This window comes from Fusarium flagelliforme, assembly GCF_020744385.1.
Source record: "Fusarium flagelliforme strain FIESC 12 MPI-CAGE-AA-0113 chromosome Unknown B0J16scaffold_3, whole genome shotgun sequence".
In the NCBI taxonomy this organism is placed as follows: domain Eukaryota; kingdom Fungi; phylum Ascomycota; class Sordariomycetes; order Hypocreales; family Nectriaceae; genus Fusarium; species Fusarium flagelliforme.
The window spans coordinates 787,692-804,874 of record NW_025763505.1 but is presented as its reverse complement, the minus strand read 5'-3'; the positions used below and the strand labels follow the sequence as shown (position 1 = coordinate 804,874).

The following is a 17,183-nucleotide window of genomic DNA, read 5'->3' as shown; positions in this document are numbered from 1 at the left end:
GATTTTTAAGCAGACTTTGCGAGGGACCAGCTTACAATTATACACACTCGCTTGTCCAACGTTACTCAATGTACACTTCAAGTCAATTCGTCAATTCATTGTCACCACGTAGATTGCACATGTTCGTCATTCAAACCATCAGGGTGTCTTAAGGTGTCCTATCAAGGTGTATTCTCTCAACTAACAAGAGCATCTCGCTCCGCTATCTGTCATAAACTCATAAACTCGCTCAACTCCTTTCTTTTATTTAACCATCCACTTAAGCACCGAAAGCCTCATCGTACTGTGTCATGCAAGATCGGTAACGAACAGAGCTCGTCCTCAATGCCTCCATAGCCTGCTGAAGACCCTCCTTGGAGATAGGGATCTCCTCAATCCACGACTTGAGACCCTTGTCAGCAGCAAGCTGAAGCATCTCGAGCATCTCACGTCGGCTACCCAAGTGAGATGTGCCGATGTAGCAACCGTTGTTGATAAAGTCCTGGTTGCGGATCTGGATACCGTCACCACCGGGAAGACCGACCGAGTTCCAGTGACCGTGGATGTCGAGAAGGCTGAGGTACTCGCTGAGAGCGAAGCCCTCGAAGGAGGTGGCAGTGTTGATGATGATATCGAAGGTCATCTTGTGGCCCTCGGTCCAGTTGTCCTCGCCAGTGGCCAGGAAGCCGTCGGCGCCCATCTTCTTAGCGTCGGCCTCCTTGGCACGGGATCGGGAGATGGCCCAGACTTCGGCGCCGAGGGCCTTGGCGAAGATGACGCCGTAGTGGCCGAGACCACCGATACCGACGATACCAACCTTCTTTCCAGGGCCGGCACCGAGACGCTTCAGTGGGCTGTAGACGGTGATACCGGCGCAGAGCATGGGAGCAGCTTGGGTGCTGGACAGGGCCTCGGGGATGGGGTAGACCCTACGAAACATGTCAGTTACGTCTCAAGTAGAGATTCATGTGTACTCACCAGTACTCGTGCACTCGGCTGTGAGAAGAGTAACCACCCTGAGTCTTGAACCCAGTGTCAAGGTAATCAGCGCCATAAGCATCAATCTGATCCTTGCAGTAGGTCTCGTTGTCATTCTTGCACTGACGGCAATCCAGGCACGACCAAACCTGCGCACCAGCACCAACACGATCACCGACCTTGGCGAGAGTGACCTTGTCGCCTACACGAAGAACCTTGCCGACAACCTCGTGGCCGACAGCGAGAGGGTAGGGGCAGGCACCCCAGTCGCCGCTGATGGTGTGACGGTCACTGGCGCAGACACCGCAGCACTCGACCTTGATGTCGACATCGTACTCGCCAAAGGGACGAGGCTCGAAGGAGTTCTTCTGGAAGTCGGTCCAGTGCTCGGCGCTGGGGGACTGGAAGCCCTGGAACTTGTCGGGGACAGACATGATGGATGTGTATGGGATATAGAGTATATGAGAGAGGGGAGAGAGAGAAGGAAGAAAACAAGAGTCAATGGCAAGATTGGAACATCGTCAATTTTTATAAACTTCCCCTCCTCATGGCCTTAACCCCCAAGCTCACCCCTCATCGCGTCGACTGCCATTTACGTTGCGTCGGAATGAGGGGCAGACAAGTCAACAACCTGGTCAACCCCTCCATCATGAACGACAATGATTCGAGCGCGACTTTGGGGGGTTTCTTTTACGTGGTTTGGGGGTTTCGGCCGATATGCCGACCTGCAGTAGAGTTGAATGTCTCTAGTTGTAAGCGACATGCGATAGCCGACAGCCGATGGAGAGACATGATTGGATGGTTAACAATTGTGGTCCATCATGACTCTGGACATGAGAGCTCGGATTATCGTGAGGACTGTGGATACTCCTTCAATTCCTCCACAAAGATCGTGGGGGAACTGATCATGAGGGCTGCGATGCATCGGATTAAGCTTGTTTGCCTTGGAATCTGACATCAATAGCTCTATTGGGGTATTCTTTAGAGAGCATCATATGTTCTAGACTCTTATATCATGTATCATTAAGGCGTAGTCAAATAACATTAGATCCCAGTCTTTTCTTTTAATTCCCCGAATCTTTAACAATTCGGTATCTAAAACCGAACATCTCGCTATCCCAAACCCCGAATCTCTAGACTCTAAACCTTCCTCTTCAAAACCCTCGACTCTCCCAACCCAAATCCCATCAGAAAGCAAATCCTCATAAGCATCCCACCATAAACCCACGGAACATTCCCCCAATCACTAACATTCCACGCCCTAAAATCCCAATAAATCGACGAACCAAGCTCACTCATCGAAAACAAGTGTCCCACATCCGCAATAAGCAGCACGAGCAGAACCGTCTTCCACACCCTCAAATCAGGCGTGGAGCGCAAGACCAGAGCCTCGTTGAGCGCGAAGAACATGTACATATTAGACAACTGCGACATGGCGACGGAAGTGGCTTTTGGCGCTTGGGTGGGTGCTGAGGCGGCGTTGAGGAGGGAGAGGTATGTTTCTTGGCGGAAGTGCGTGTAGAAGGCGCCGACGAGGGCGGAGATGGGCTCGAGAACGAGAAAGAAGATGCGGTAGAGGGGGTGGATGCGGAAAGCCACTGAGGCTGGTCTTCTTGTAGCTTGCACGGTAGCTTCCATGGTGTCGTAAGTGAGCGGTGCAGCTCAATTGGGTATGAGGTAAGTGGTGGTACTCAATTTGTAAGTGATGGTGTCCAATTGAGTTGTGAAGGTGAGTATGGTGATGTCGCAACGTGGTGTTTTCGGTTGATATCTTAAAAACTTCTATGGATCCTTAAGCGGGAAAAACTTGATCCACTGTCTTCCCCACGACAGCCCTACGTTGAAGGTTAACTAAGACAACATTGAACCGCAGACATTATGATACTATCTTTCTAAGATCTTGAATACAATATCGTGTGTTGTTTCTCGGGTTTATGAAAAGGTTCTTGCAAGTAACAATTGAGCTTTCACAGTTCGGGATAGCCTTATGTTTGATGACATAGGGTAAGTGTCATGCCAAAACACAACTTTCACCACATTTCAGTATTTTCGTCTCAAATAAGCTTCAGATCAAACTCAGAATCAGGCGAAACTAGTAACGATCATTCCAAAATTGAACGAAAATACACAGTCTAGACGGTGTTTCGAAGGCGACACTTGACAGAATCCGGTATCGGTGTATCCGTTGAGAGTTCCAGTCAGTACATTACTTGGGAACCTCCTCAACGCTTGTCGATCACTTCCTATAGAACCCATCAGACTCTTCACCGTCTCCAATTTCTACAGGCGTAAAACCCGTGAGGAACTGTGCACGGTCAGACTGCCCTGCGTCAAAGAGCAGTCATAGCAAGACTGTTGCTATTAAAGTTTGTAGGAAGTTAATCAGGGTCCTAAAAGCAAGTTATTTGATCCCTGTAAATCTAGACCAGCCAGTGAAAGAGAGCCCAGTAAAATCTGGGGTATGTTTTGGGGGTTGTTGGGGTACTGTCGAACACCCTGGACTGTTGGAAGCAACGCTGTTGATGGTGAAACTGTGTTACACAGACACTTGTTGACTCTCTTACGACGTGACCAACTGAAAAGGCGAAATGAGCGATGACATTGATGGAATTATGATGTACGGTGTGTTGACTCGTAAACATCCCAAGACTCTAGACTGAGATTTCAGATTTCTAGACCCGGAAATAAGGACTCCGATAACGATCTAGCCATCGCCACCAGTGACAAGAGTTCTCCTCCCCCAGTTTCCATCCCGGCGGTCATGGCTGAAGGAGCTGAGTTGGTGGGGAGGGGCGGATAGCCACAGCGTTTTTAGTTCAAGAGACTTTTTTCACCGCTTCAGTGTAACAAAGAGAAACTCAACTGGTACTGTATCACTGAGTGATCTCATCTTTACAACTATTGACATAGTAAATACCGGACCGAGATGACTTCTCTCTCTATCGCGGCCCCCGAGAAAACTGGAACCGTATGATCCACCTCCACCGGGAAAACCAAGAATCGGCCTCTTCCCGCATTCCAAGGCTTCTTCTGGGGCAAGCGCTAGTTTCTAGTGTGCTGAAGATGGCGTTAGAAACCGCCTGAAGCTGCGAAGCATGACCCTAGTCAAGAGTCAAGAAAACCGCCTTACATCACCTGCCAAGGGTCCATCCGTAACATGTCTCGCCTTAGATTTGTAGGAGCTTCTGTTAAGGGATACCTTTGAGTTGCTCTTGGCTTGGATTCCCCTGATCATCCCGTTCTTCTGACTCGCCATGACATGAGAAAAGGGAAAAGTCAGTCAAGTCACTGCGAATCAAAAGACTTGCATTGCTCCATGTTCGTTGAATTTTAAATTTTGAAAATTAACTTAGTGAACCCCCCCTGTTCCTGTTCCTGTTCCTTTATCTGAGCCGGGATTGCTAATCGCTGCAACACCTTTTTTTCCTTTACCCTTCAAGAAGATCTGCCTGTCATCTCTCCCTCACATACAATCTCCATTCCTTTCCTCCTTTTTTCGTCCTGCTGTTGTTGTTTCTTTTCTTTGAGATTGAAAACAGCGTGTCACAAACGGTTATAACGAGGATCAAGTTGTTGAAAGCCTGTCTCTTTTATCTTTTGCTGTTGTACCGTTGATTGCAACCCAATCGCACCGCACGAGCAACAGTCGGACCCAAAAACAAGGCCGCGAAGCTTAACGAGAAGACCCGCGACCGCCTTTGCGACCACCAACAGTAAACAACTCCCGACATACGGATATATCCTGGATTATAACAAGCGAGCGCATTCATTCAGCTCGTACTTTATTCTTAATCGGCCGGTTCGAGTCGATAACCGACATTCCTTAATTCTATCTCCGTCCATCTATACTTGCCACTCTACCATCTTTGTCTCGCTTTAATACAGTCTTTCACCAATCTCGATTCAAGACCCAGAAATATGTCCAAGCGCATCTTTAACGTCAACGACTGGGCTCCTACTCAGGAAGCGATGATGGAATCTCCATCTGAGTCGTCTACCATGGTTGATTCAACAGCCAAGTCACACGTTGCCAGCGAAGCAGGCGCCATCCACACACCTCAACCTCAGCCCCAACGAAACCGCAGCATGAGCCTTTCCATGCCTTGGCGACGACCCAAATCTTTCGCCTTTGGACATGAGCATAATTCGCAGAACTTATCTCGACATTTTACCGATCTCGCTATCGACGACCACGAGGACGACATGCACGATTCGAACCAACATCACGGTTTCCACACCCCCGGTGCCAAGCAGATTAAGGGCATGTTCCGACGGGCTTCGCTCTCCATCAACCGTATCGTGCATCGTCGACCCTCCATCGCTGAGGATACACACGAAGATGCTGAGGCCAGCCGACCTACGACTTCTTATAACGGGGCTCACTCCACCTGGAGTCGACTTCGACAAGCCACCATGCGTCGTTCACGATCCATCTACGGCTTCGAGTTCAACCGCGAGCATGCTACTTATAACTACGACAACACCTCTCACCTGCCGATTCCCGGTTATAATGGTGAGCCGCCTGTTATCCCCAGCAACTCCGGAGCTGCAGCAAAGGCATCAGCTGCCATGCAGAACGAGTACCTTGCCCGTCAAGGGCTTTACAATATGTGGTTGAACCCCAGTACCAACGATGAGAGCAATGATCGAGAGAGTGGTATCGGAATCACAGTCACCCTCCCCGGTGCCGAGTGCGAGGACGAGACGGAGGAGAACATCGCTATCAGCACAATCGACTTCATCTCCAGACTTCCTGCCGAGCTTGCCATTCATGTTCTAGCGAACCTCGATGCTTCCGCTCTTACCAAGGCTGCTGCGGTTTGCAAGAACTGGAACAAGATCGTTAGTAACCAACATATCTGGCGTGAGTCTTGCCTCCGAGAGACAACCACCACCTATGCCACCAGTGAGCCCGTTGCGCCTGGAAGTGGCCTCGGAGTTCCTGCTGTTTCACCTGTCAACGACTGGAGAGAAATCTACCGTGTCAAGCAGGAGTTGAGCCAGCGATGGAAGACTGGAAAGGCCAGACCTGTCTATCTGAACGGGCACAAGGATAGTATCTACTGCCTGCAGTTTGACGAGTAAGTTATATCACCTGTACTATCTTGTAATCCATTTACTAACTTGAATAGGCACAAAATCATCACTGGTTCTCGCGACAAGACTATCCGTATCTGGGATATGCATACCCTTCAATGCAGTCTTGTCATCGGACCTCAAGAGATTATCAACGAGCCCGATGTGCTTTACGATGAAGATGACCAGCCTACTCACTTCGCTTCGGGCTCCTCTGAAAATGAAAAGTCCAACTTCTCCGTCCCTGCAGTTAGATCGTTCCCGACCCATCACATGGCGTCGATTCTGTGCCTGCAGTACGACGATGATATTCTCGTAACCGGATCCTCTGACTCTACCTGCATCGTTTACGATGTTCGCGCCGGATACCAACCTATCCGCCGACTTCGACATCACACAGCAGCCGTTCTCGATCTCGCTTTCGACGACAAGCATATCGTAACCTGCAGCAAGGACTTTACCATTTGCGTCTGGGACCGCCACACTGGTGACTTGATCAAGCAGCTTCGAGGTCACAACGGCCCTGTCAACGCGGTACAGATGCGGGGCAACACCATCGTGTCCTGCTCGGGAGATTTCCGCGTCAAGTTGTGGAACATTGAGACCGGAAAGAACATTCGCGAGTTCACAGGACACACCAAGGGCCTGGCTTGTTCTCAATTCTCCGAGGATGGCCGGTACATCGCATCTGCCGGTAACGATAAGGTGATCCGCATCTGGGATGCCAACACCGGCGAGTGCCTGCGAGAGATGCGTGCCCACGAGAACCTAGTCCGCAGCCTGCACATAGACAGTGTGAGCGGTCGACTGGTCAGTGGAAGCTACGACACCGACATCAAGGTGTGGGATATGGAGACTGGACATCAGCTGCTCGATTTCCCCAAGTGGCACGCCAGCTGGGTTTTGAGCGCAAAGAGTGATTACCGTCGCATTGTCAGCACGGGACAGGATCCCAAGATCTTGATTATGGATTTTGGTGCCGATGTCGAGGGTATCGAGATAATCGAGAGTGCTAAGCCCGTTGAGCTGAATGGAGGATTTATCTAAAGTCTGAGCCAGCAATGAGGGATGATATGAAGGATTGAAGTAATAATGGGCCAGGCGAACTCGAGCTGGCTGTAACGACTTATGACACGGAAAGGCATGCTTAGACTGTTTTCAAGGAAGCTTATAGCATTGGTGGCATGTTGGAGACATGGTGCATGCATTCGTGCAACCTCACGGAGCACATTTGAGATTCGGCGATGCATTACCCAAAAAGGGATGATCGTCAAGAGCGTTGACTAGCGATTTTGATCACATTTAGATGAGTTTGGAGTTTTAATGATTATACTGTTTCGTTATTTGTCGGATTGTTCCCGATCGTCTGTGATTTTTGATATATTTTTGAATGCGCAGGGTTCAAAATTATTTCTTGAAACAAAGGGAGATGATAGAAATGAGCAGCGGGATGTGGGATGCGGAGTGAAACACGAAGCGTGTGATGAAGAGACGTCGATCATGTGAAGGGACGATTTCAGAAACAAATGGTGCAGGATCGCATAAATGACCACCCTGAATTAATGTGTTCACCTGATGCGATGTTTCCTTTACTATTCTTTCTTAGACGATATACTATATGTAACGTTGACTTCTCAATGCGACTATAGCTAGGATTATCAGTCAAGATGATGTAGTCTACTGGGTAGGAGAAGAATTGTCCGATAGCGCATATTGTCGGGCGGCAAAGGCATGATGTAGGTGGAATGCCGTTAGGTGGTGCGGCGGGAAGTGGAGAGCTGTGTTTTGAAACCGGGGACCTGGAGGGGAGATTGTTGGCTGTGATGCCTTTTTGAGTTTTTGTCGCCGAGTCTAGATTCAAAAAACCAAGATTCGGATGAAAGAGCACTATAGCATGAAACAACTATAGACTTCGCAGATTAAACCTTGCTTTAACCCTCGATATGACCTCCTAATGGCTTTGATAACCGCCACTACGGAGCTCTTCACCAACTACAAACTGCAATACTGGACCCCTACTGTTAATCTTTCTCCTCGGGAGTATTTCGGTCGTGTCGATCCTCTACTGCCAAGCGCTTATTCGATAGTCGCGCGGCTGAGACAGAAGGGGGATTCTACGCGGTGGCGGATGGTGGCTAATGTAATTAACGGACGGGGCGCAATGCTTTGACGAAAAGGAATGCAGTTTCGTCTTGATAATTGCACCAAAAAAAAAAGAGAGGGTTCTGGAGGAATGAGGGATTATCTGTGAAGATTAAGCTCAAACTCTCTTTCTGTATTGGATGCCACATGGTGGTGTTGATCTGCAATGCAAGGCACCCGACTGTATGTTCGATGGAAGGTACGCTGGGGTCTTGTGAACGAGCCTTATGATGGCTGAATCTGAATGGAGAAGGAGCTTTTGTTGCTGTTTAGTATAGAGAGCAAGAGCAAAGGCCCCGGCTCGTTTGATCCGCTAAGGATCTGGCGTGAAGCCACCCGCTGGCTTAGCCCAGGGACAGTGGAGAGCCACCTATAACTATTGAGACTAGACTCTCTTCGGAGGCTCTATAATACTTTCCTTTTCAGGTGATGTAGGCTGGGGGTTACATTGGGAAGCACATCAATCTCCTTTCCTTTTGTCGGTTTGGCGCTCGTCAATCTCGCGACTCTTCATCTTCACCAGTACCTAAACATTCGCCATCGTCAATTCAGCATAAACGCTATTGTATAGCTCGGAATATATTTGTTTCATCCTTCATCCTCAAATAACAGCAACTCAGATCCTCCATCCGCTCGCTTGGACCACTGCCGGCCTTGTTTGAAACAAGCCGTGGTGACCCCATAGCCAATGGTGATCTCTCCAGACCCCTTGAACGACTACACCATTGAGAACTCCACCGCAATGGCTGGTTCGGGGACCCAGAGACGGTCCTCGCCGTCCCTCGAGAGGTACTACGATGAGATCCCTGTCCATGGTAGAGGCGATGGCCTTGCCAAAAGCAATGACAAGGTGAGCCAAAAAAGAAGTCATTCATTATTAGTCTCCAGTCACATATAAGGTCAAAACACCTGCACTTGTCTCTCCTTTTGCTACCTCAACCACCACACCGCACACCATCACGACACTCATTATCGTGTGAACACGCGCCTCGCGTGTCTCTCCCTGTCCCTCTCTTTTACATTCACTTGCATGTCTGGTACAGCGTCATTGCTTTGATCACCACCCTCTTTCTTTTTGGGTATTCTTTTCTTTTGCCAAGTGTGCAATTACCACCAATTTAAAGAGTTCGCCTCCCTTTTGAATATCTCGTACTTTTTGCCATACATTGGATTAGGTCCCAGACTTTTCCTTGACCTGTTTCGTGGTAAGTTTCATCTGTGACAAGCCTCCATATGCAACCAGAAACAAGGGACCAAGCCCTTTCATCCCGTGTACCGCTTTGAGCAAGTGCCGGCCAGCTGTAAAAGGCCAGTGGCCATGCAGATAAGAAGAGGCCTTGGCCTGCTTTCATGATGTGGCACTGCCGGCCGATTTCTTTCACTGGCACTGTCAACGACCGTCACCAGCTGGCAGCCCAGCTTCACCTGCAACAACCACTCTCATTCACATTATACCGTTGCTATTGTTCTTTGTTATTTTCATCCGTTCTCTTCACTCTTTCAATTTCCCTTCTTATTGTGTTGTTCATTGTTCTTACAAAGCTTGATCTCAATATCACGCACCCCCAAAGGTTGATAGCTTCACGAAGCTTGATACTTGCCTTTCCCACAAACCTTTCTTTCCTTCGCAAACTTTCTTCTGAAAGAAACAAAAAATTCAAGCTGCACAAGCACAACGCTAACCGCTCCCTTTTGACAGCATTCCGCTGAAATATCAACACCACTCATCCCAGAGCGATACCACTACTCGACACCCCAAAGGCAACGATTTAGCTGGTTCTTCATCGTCATCATGGGGCTCTCGACTGTTGTCACCGCCTCCCTTTTGGCCATGCGCCTCTTTACTCTCCCGGCTGCGGCTGCACCCCAAGCTGCAGTCCCCGTCGCTGAGGTCACTGTTGTCGCCCCGGCAGCTCCTGAGTACAGTGCTCCTGTATCTCCTGCTGCTGATGCCGGCTCCTGGTGGTTCTCTTCCATCGAGCGCCAGGGTCAGGTTGCCTTTGGTAACTCTCCCAACTACAAGATCTTCCGCAATGTCAAGGACTATGGCGCCAAGGGTGATGGGAGCACCGATGACACTGCAGCCATCAACTCTGCTTTCTCTGAAGGCAACCGCTGCGGCAAGGGTTGTGATTCTTCGACTGTTACTCCCGCTCTTGTTTACTTCCCTCCCGGCACCTACGTTGTCTCCAAGCCCCTTCTTCCCTACTACTACACCCACATGGTGGGTGATCTCAGCAACCTCCCCGTCCTGAAGCCCTCCGCCAACTTCGAAGGTATGGCTGTCATCGATGTCGACCCTTACAACAACGATGGCTCCAACTGGCACACCAACCAGAACAACTTCTTCCGCCAGATTCGCAACTTCAAGATCGACCTGACTGGTATGCCCAAGAGCTCCGGTACTGGTATCCACTGGCAGGTTGCTCAAGCCACCTCCCTCCAGAATATCGTCTTCCAGATGATCGAGGACCCTAGCGAGGACAACAAGCAGCAGGGTATCTTCATTGACAACGGCTCTGGCGGTTTCATGACCGACCTTACCTTCATCGGTGGCAAGTACGGTGGTTTCTTCGGTAGCCAGCAGTTCACCAGCCGCAACATGACTTTCCGCAACTGCAACACTGCTATTTACATGAACTGGAACTGGGTGTGGACTCTCAACGGCCTTGACATCTCTGGCGCCAAGGTCGGTATCGACATGACTGCCGGTGGAGGCATCCAGAACGTTGGCTCCATTCTTTTGACCGACAGCAAGATTGCCAACACTGAGGTTGGTGTTCTGTCCAACTACAACCCTGGCCAAACCGGCACCAACGGTACTCTTATCATCGACAACGTCGACATGACCTCCGTCCCCGTCGCTGTCAAGAATGGCGGCACTGATGCCACCATCCTTCCCGGTAACGCCAAGATCGAATCCTTCGTTCAAGGACGTGCCTACACTGGCGGCAACGGCAAGGCTATTCAAGCCACTCAAACCCCCGTTGAGAAGCCCAAGGCTATTCTCGACAGCAATGGCAACGTTGTTACCAAGAGCAAGCCCCAGTACGAGGGTGTCCCCGCCTCTAACTTTGTCTCCGTCAAGTCCAAGGGTGCCAAGGGTGATGGCAAGACTGATGATACCGCTGCTATTCAGGCTGTCTTTGACGGTATCAAGGAAGGACAAATTGTTTACTTTGACCACGGTGCCTACATCTTCACCGACACTGTCAAGGTCCCCAAGAACATCAAGATCGTCGGCGAGATCTGGCCCCTCATCATGGCTGGTGGTGACAAGAACTTCAAGGACCAAGCCAACCCCAAGCCTCTCTGGCAAGTTGGTGAAGCTGGTGACGTTGGCAACGTCGAGATCCAGGACCTCATGTTCGAGACCGTCGGACCCCAGCCTGGTGCCATTCTCATGGAGTTCAACGTTGCTGGTGAGACTCCCGGCTCTGCTGGTCTCTTTGACGTCCACTTCCGTGTTGGTGGCTCTGCTGGTACCCAGCTCCAGTCCGACACCTGCGCCAAGAACCCCAAGGTCAAGGCCGACCCCAAGCCTGAATGCCTGGCCGCTTTCATGCTCTTCCACATGACCAAGGAGTCAAGCTGCTACCTCGAGAACACCTGGTTCTGGGTTGCCGACCACGAGCTCGACCGTGGTGACCACTCTCAGATCAACCTCTACAACGGCCGTGGTGTTTTGATTGAGAGCACCAAGGGTGCCTGGCTGTGGGGCACCGCTTCCGAGCACAGTGTCCTGTACAACTACCATCTCCAAGACGCTTCCAACGTCTACATGTCGCTCATCCAGACCGAGACTGCCTACATGCAGGGCAACCCTGACGCGACTGTTCCCTTCACCGTCAACGAGAAGTACCACGACCCTGACTTCAAGGCCACTTGCACTGGCGACTCGAACCGATGTGCCCGTACCTGGGGTGTCCGCGCTGTCAACTCCAAGGATATCTTCATCTTTGGTGGTGGTCTTTACAGCTTCTTCGACAACTACGACCAGGTCTGTGTTGGCGAGAACAACTGCCAAGACAACATGATCAGCATTGAGAGCTCCAAGCTGCACCTTTACGGTATCAGCACCAAGGCCAGTGTCAATATGGTCAATGTTGACGGCAAGTCAGCTGTCCTGGACAAGGACAACCGCAACAACTTCTGCGCGGCCATTGCCCGCTTCTCTTAGGACGATGAAGAGGCGCCGCCTTATGCGTAAATTGTGCGAAGTACCCGAGCATCCCCTGCTCACTGATTCTCACGCAACCTTTTGAGTCTGTTCTTTTTCATTTTTAGGGTATAGGGTTTTGTTCCAGGTTGGAACTGGAGTTTCGGATAGTTCAACTCCAAGATTGGACTAGATGTTTGCTTTGATCAGGTAGCTGAATGAAACAAATTGCTACTACCAAGTGTGTGTGATTAATGTGAGGTGATATGAATGTAATGTATTGTGATGTATGGAAATGTGTTAGCTGGCAGTTAAGAGGGCGTCAGATTGTCGGGAGAATTTGATTACCTTGTGCTGGCTTAGGCTAGCATTTAGGCTACTTTGTTTCTGTAGCCTGACTTAGAGGACAATTCTTCTGACACTCACCTAGAAGGCTAGAAGTTTCCATATGCCGTGAAGGTTTTCGCTATGGGCAATGATGGGTTGCTTTCGTAAATATGTCTTTTTTGATAATGTGTCGCTTGCTTCTCATTCGTGAACAAGCATTAGGCACCGGCCACACGAGGTCACAGGACACAGATTAACAAAAGTCAAAAAGAAAAAGAAAAATAGGTAAACACCAAACTCAGTACTGGTGATGTCTGAAGATGGTGAATGAAGAGGCATGATGAAGAGCAAAAGACACTGGAACGGCGGATCGAACGATGGATGCACAGCAAAAGCGAAGAAGCCCCTTCCCACTAGGGGAAGGGGGGGCGGAGTAGGAGCGAACTCACCACTCTGCCAAGTAGTGCCTTGTGCTTTGTATTTTTGCTACTTCGCTAGGAGACTTGCTTTTAGATCTCCTTATAAAGACGGACGTCAGATCGGGGTGGAGGTGGTGATCGACGTGGTGGTGTGGAGTCAGTCGATGGTGCCTGTTGTGGTGTAGTGCAGCATTTGAACGACAAGGGGGCTGTGCGACCGTGGCAGACAGACCTAAGAGCAAGGCGCGGAAAACACCAAGGAATGGGGAGAATAAAGGAGAAACAAAAAGGTAAAAGACAATATTGGGGTAATAATGGATGTCAAACGTTTAAATTTTAAACATGGAGCAAAATTATAGAGATGGCATATTAGATGGCAAGATAGATAGTATTATATGGCATTCATGTTAGTATATACTGTAGATGTTAGTAGATGTTAGTGGATCCGGATATACTGTAGATGGCCTTTTCTTCTTTTTTCCCTCGTTCGAGCCCACAACCTCTACCTACTCTACTTAAGCGAAGGCTCCCCAAGAGGCGGGAGGTCTTTGGAAGATGTTCAGCTATTTCGCTGACATCTACCAATTTGTTTCAGTATATATGGGTAGAGAATGGTAAGTTTAGGTTTGGATGAAGGCTGTTGATAGGTTCTACGTGCGTAGAGTTTGTTGTCTTGGAGCCTTGGGACCAAGGCATGAGCGTAGAACGAAGACCTTGAGGAGGAAGATGGTGGACGAGTATCTCAACAGAATGGATAAATGACCGGTGTATATCCACTAAACTATGGTAGCTATAGAGAGTACAGAAAGGAACAGGAATAAAAAGAAAGAAAGAGCTTGACAGTAACCTCCAGTTTGTTCTGTTGTTGCACAAGAGCAAGGGTCCCATGGTAGTTGGTGTAAGTCAGATGTGGGGCTAGGCCGGCGTTGAGTCACCTCGCCGAGATACATTAGAGGAGAGAGCAAGGAGGATCCGTGTCTGGAAACCGAAATCAGGAAGCAGAAAAGTTGGGATTAAAAGACCGAGGGTGGAATGGATTGCAAAGACGGTAGTGGTACATAGGGTAGTCGAGGAATTTGGTGCAGGCCATGACTTACATGATGAGCTTTACCGGGGGGAGATCAGTCACAAGCTACAGTGTTAAAGTGTAACGTATATTGATTGAAGACAACCTGTCAATGATTTCAGTGTTAAATTAAAGACTTTGTTATACTTGTATGCAAATCACTGGTTGTGACAATGTCTTAATGTGACGACGACACGACTCCAAAGTTCCATCATCAAGCAACACTACTGACTGAACAATCTAACATCATATCAATGCCAGATAAAGATCACAAAGAGAAGTTTTGATCCTTGAAGGAGCGCAAAAATACAAAAAAGACAAATCCAAGTTGTGTTCGAACACAAAAAGCGAAGAGAAGCCCCGAAGGGAGGTTTGCCGAAAGGCAAGGTTGATGGGTTATGCCACCACACCATAGTATGAAGTGGGCGGCGTAATGCAGTAGTTGGTTCTAGCTACTTCGCTGATTGCAATTAGACTTAAGGGTATATAAGCGCTTGGAATGAGATGCCTGGTCCGGTCGGTGGAGTAGTAGCCTGCGAGTTGGTGGTGTAAGCCGGGTCGTCCAGGATCAGGGGTTTGGCCAAACAGCGCAAGAACATGTCACTTAACTTTAAGAATGAGCATGCAATATCAGCCAAGTACCTAAGGGTTTATTTTGTTAAGAAATGAAATGGCAAAAAGATATGTTGAAAGGAAAACGGGGTTCGAACGCAAAAAGCGAAGGCTGCTTACGCAGATAAGTGTGTAGTTCGGATCCGCCAAATGGCACCAAGCTCTTGCTTATTTAGTAGGTAGCTACTTCGCTGGTGAAGGGCTTGTTATTTTAATATTAAAGGTCCGTTTCTATTGAAGTGGAGTAAAAGTATCTGCTTAGAGTTCAAAATGTGGTGATGGCTACTGGCCCGAGGTGGTGGGAGGGGCCAGAGTGATCAACGAGAGTTGACCTTGGAATTCAGGAAGAGGTATGTTAATTGAGAATGAGTTTAAAGGGATGCCATAGGGTATTGAGAACAGGCCAGGAGAAAAAAGGAGAAAAGAAAAGGACATCACAGCGAAGAGTGTCAGATTCGAACCATGAGTCAAAAAGCAAAACGAAGTGGGAGCAGGATATTACTCCCGCTGCACCAAGGCTGTAGTTATTCCTAGAGTGTAGCTACTTCGTTAGTGTTGGAGCTCTAGCTTTGGTATATAAAGACAAGAGAAGATTTGTTGGTTCTGCCTGGGTGGCTGAGTGTTGCCTGGGTGCGGTGGGACGCAAAGTTAGTATCCAGGCAGCAGAGTCATAGGTCACCTGTCGCAGAAGAACAACCCAACCGAGACTGAGTTTATTAGAAGAGGAGATAATTTCTCGTAATACTATATGGTACGCAGATTGCTGGTTCAGGATGGTCTATTTGTCACAAGTCACAACATGGTGGCTCTGATCGACAACGACGACATCCACATCAAGACTATCATGCGACATCCTACGAATATTGGATCATTAGAAACATCAAATTAAAAGGTATCGCGTCATATTCGAAGTGACCACGGCGCAGACAAGTAGTCCCTTGGACAAAACTACTCATTGTTTCTTACCGTTGACTTACACCAAGATGGAGCTACCAGATCTACTTCGATCACCACAAAGGCATCAAAAGTTGCGCTTGCCGTGGAATGAGGGGGAAGTAAATGACAAAAAAGATGGACTCTCGAACCCAGGAGCAAAAGGAAAGGTTCGGGGCGGGCAGGGAAGAGAGAGTTTGTAGGAGCGGAGCGGATTTTAGGTCATAGGAGAGAGGTTCCCACTGCACCACCCCGAACCGAAAGCATTGCAGTCATTCTGGTATTTATACTCATGACCACCCCTTTTTTCCACAGACCACGATCGCAAAACCGACTGAATCCATCGCCATTCCTCTGCAGTAAGTGTAGCAGCTTGGCGACTGAGTGTGACCTCACCAGATCATATCTGTCAGATTAGTGTGAAGTTCGGAGAGAACTCAAGTAAAAGCCCCAGCACCATGGAGGACCATGGACTCAGAATATCAGAAGACTTGGCCCCGAAAGTATCCACAAGAGAGGAAATACTCTATCACTTTATGACATCTTAGACAGGCATTTTGGCTACTTTATGACGGTAGGCTAAGTCTTAGAAGGCATTTCTTCTGTTATCCATCTGTTTAGAAATGGAAGTGGTAGCAAAGGAGGGGGAAAAGGGGGCAAAAACCAGAACCAGACCTCAAGTTCAACTCGAACTTGCGATAACTGGCAAAAAGCAAGCTTGGTATATAACATAGGGACGAGTGGGTGTGGTGCTAAGCAGAAATTACAAAAAACAAGGAGTGTCCGAGCGGGGAGAGAGAGTTTGTAGGTACGGAGTTTAGAGTTATAGGTTATTTGGTAGGATCCCGCTCGACCACTCCTGCTTGAAGGGTGATCAAGTTAAACTGATATATATGGGGAGCATGCTTGTGGTGATCAACTTCTAAGCTATACTCATCTCAACTACCTGTATCAGTACCTCGTGTACGATGACAATGCCATAGCATATAATGTTGTCAAGAAGACAGAGAATAAGAAGAACAAAAGCCAACACTTGTTAGCAGCTTGATGTGGACCGGATGTTACCAACACCAGGCTCTCCCGCAGGCATAAGTAAAAAGAAAGGGCTCAGTGGAAGGCTCTCTCAACAGTCTAAATACATGACCAGCGTATATTCACTTACTTCAATGCAGCTATAGATAGTAAAGAAAGGAAAGAGAACAACAAGATAAGAAGCGTGGCAGTATAGAAACTATTATTAATTTCGTTGTATACAGGTACAAACTGAAAAGAAAATTCCTGTGATTCAAGTCTTCCCTCAGCTCTCGTGCTATCAGTGAGGGTCAAAGTCAAGTTAGTTCTCTTACAGTTCTATAGTCTTAACACAAATCAGTATCATTATCCCGCATCAGTTTGAACACGTATCTTTAGGTTATTTCTGCATTGCCTATCCAGTATCTATATATCCATATCTACACGAGACGGGCTTGGGGCAGCAGACCATTCCACTGAG

At 48.6% G+C, this 17,183-nt stretch overlaps 4 protein-coding genes across 4 annotated transcripts; 2 read left to right on the top strand and 2 right to left on the bottom strand.

The window, feature by feature from the left end:
- Positions 1 to 125: 125 nt before the first annotated feature.
- B0J16DRAFT_90324 (chaperonin 10-like protein) lies at positions 126 to 1,470 on the bottom strand. Its single transcript, XM_046134662.1, has 2 exons — positions 958 to 1,470; positions 126 to 908 (listed from the first exon to the last, which is right to left on the bottom strand). Exons 1-2 carry the CDS (start codon positions 1,389 to 1,391, stop codon positions 260 to 262), a joined length of 1,083 nt encoding a protein of 360 aa, XP_045984198.1. The 5' UTR covers positions 1,392 to 1,470; the 3' UTR covers positions 126 to 259.
- Positions 1,471 to 2,032: 562 nt separating this feature from the next.
- Positions 2,033 to 2,839, bottom strand: B0J16DRAFT_336810 (uncharacterized protein). Its single transcript, XM_046127280.1, has one exon. It carries the CDS (start codon positions 2,593 to 2,595, stop codon positions 2,098 to 2,100), a length of 498 nt encoding a protein of 165 aa, XP_045984197.1. The 5' UTR covers positions 2,596 to 2,839; the 3' UTR covers positions 2,033 to 2,097.
- Positions 2,840 to 4,875: 2,036 nt separating this feature from the next.
- On the top strand, positions 4,876 to 7,080 carry B0J16DRAFT_382165 (WD40-repeat-containing domain protein; the record flags this gene model as incomplete). Its single annotated transcript, XM_046131220.1, has 2 exons — positions 4,876 to 6,038; positions 6,090 to 7,080. 2 exons carry the CDS (start codon positions 4,876 to 4,878, stop codon positions 7,078 to 7,080), a joined length of 2,154 nt encoding a protein of 717 aa, XP_045984196.1.
- A 2,429-nt stretch (positions 7,081 to 9,509) lies between these two features.
- B0J16DRAFT_90291 (pectate lyase superfamily protein-domain-containing protein) lies at positions 9,510 to 12,706 on the top strand. Its single transcript, XM_046134661.1, has 2 exons — positions 9,510 to 12,623; positions 12,683 to 12,706. Exon 1 carries the CDS (start codon positions 9,968 to 9,970, stop codon positions 12,353 to 12,355), a length of 2,388 nt encoding a protein of 795 aa, XP_045984195.1. The 5' UTR covers positions 9,510 to 9,967; the 3' UTR covers positions 12,356 to 12,623; positions 12,683 to 12,706.
- Positions 12,707 to 17,183: the final 4,477 nt, after the last annotated feature.

Coding starts and splice junctions, on each gene's coding strand:
- B0J16DRAFT_90291 (XM_046134661.1), top strand. CDS start 9,968: ATGGGGCTCTCGACTGTTGTCACCGCCTCCCTTTTGGCCATGCGCCTC.
- B0J16DRAFT_90324 (XM_046134662.1), bottom strand. CDS start 1,391: ATGTCTGTCCCCGACAAGTTCCAGGGCTTCCAGTCCCCCAGCGCCGAG. Junction 909..957: donor AGCCGAGTGCACGAGTACTG/GTGAGTACACAT, acceptor CATGTTTCGTAG/GGTCTACCCCATCCCCGAGG.
- B0J16DRAFT_336810 (XM_046127280.1), bottom strand. CDS start 2,595: ATGGAAGCTACCGTGCAAGCTACAAGAAGACCAGCCTCAGTGGCTTTC.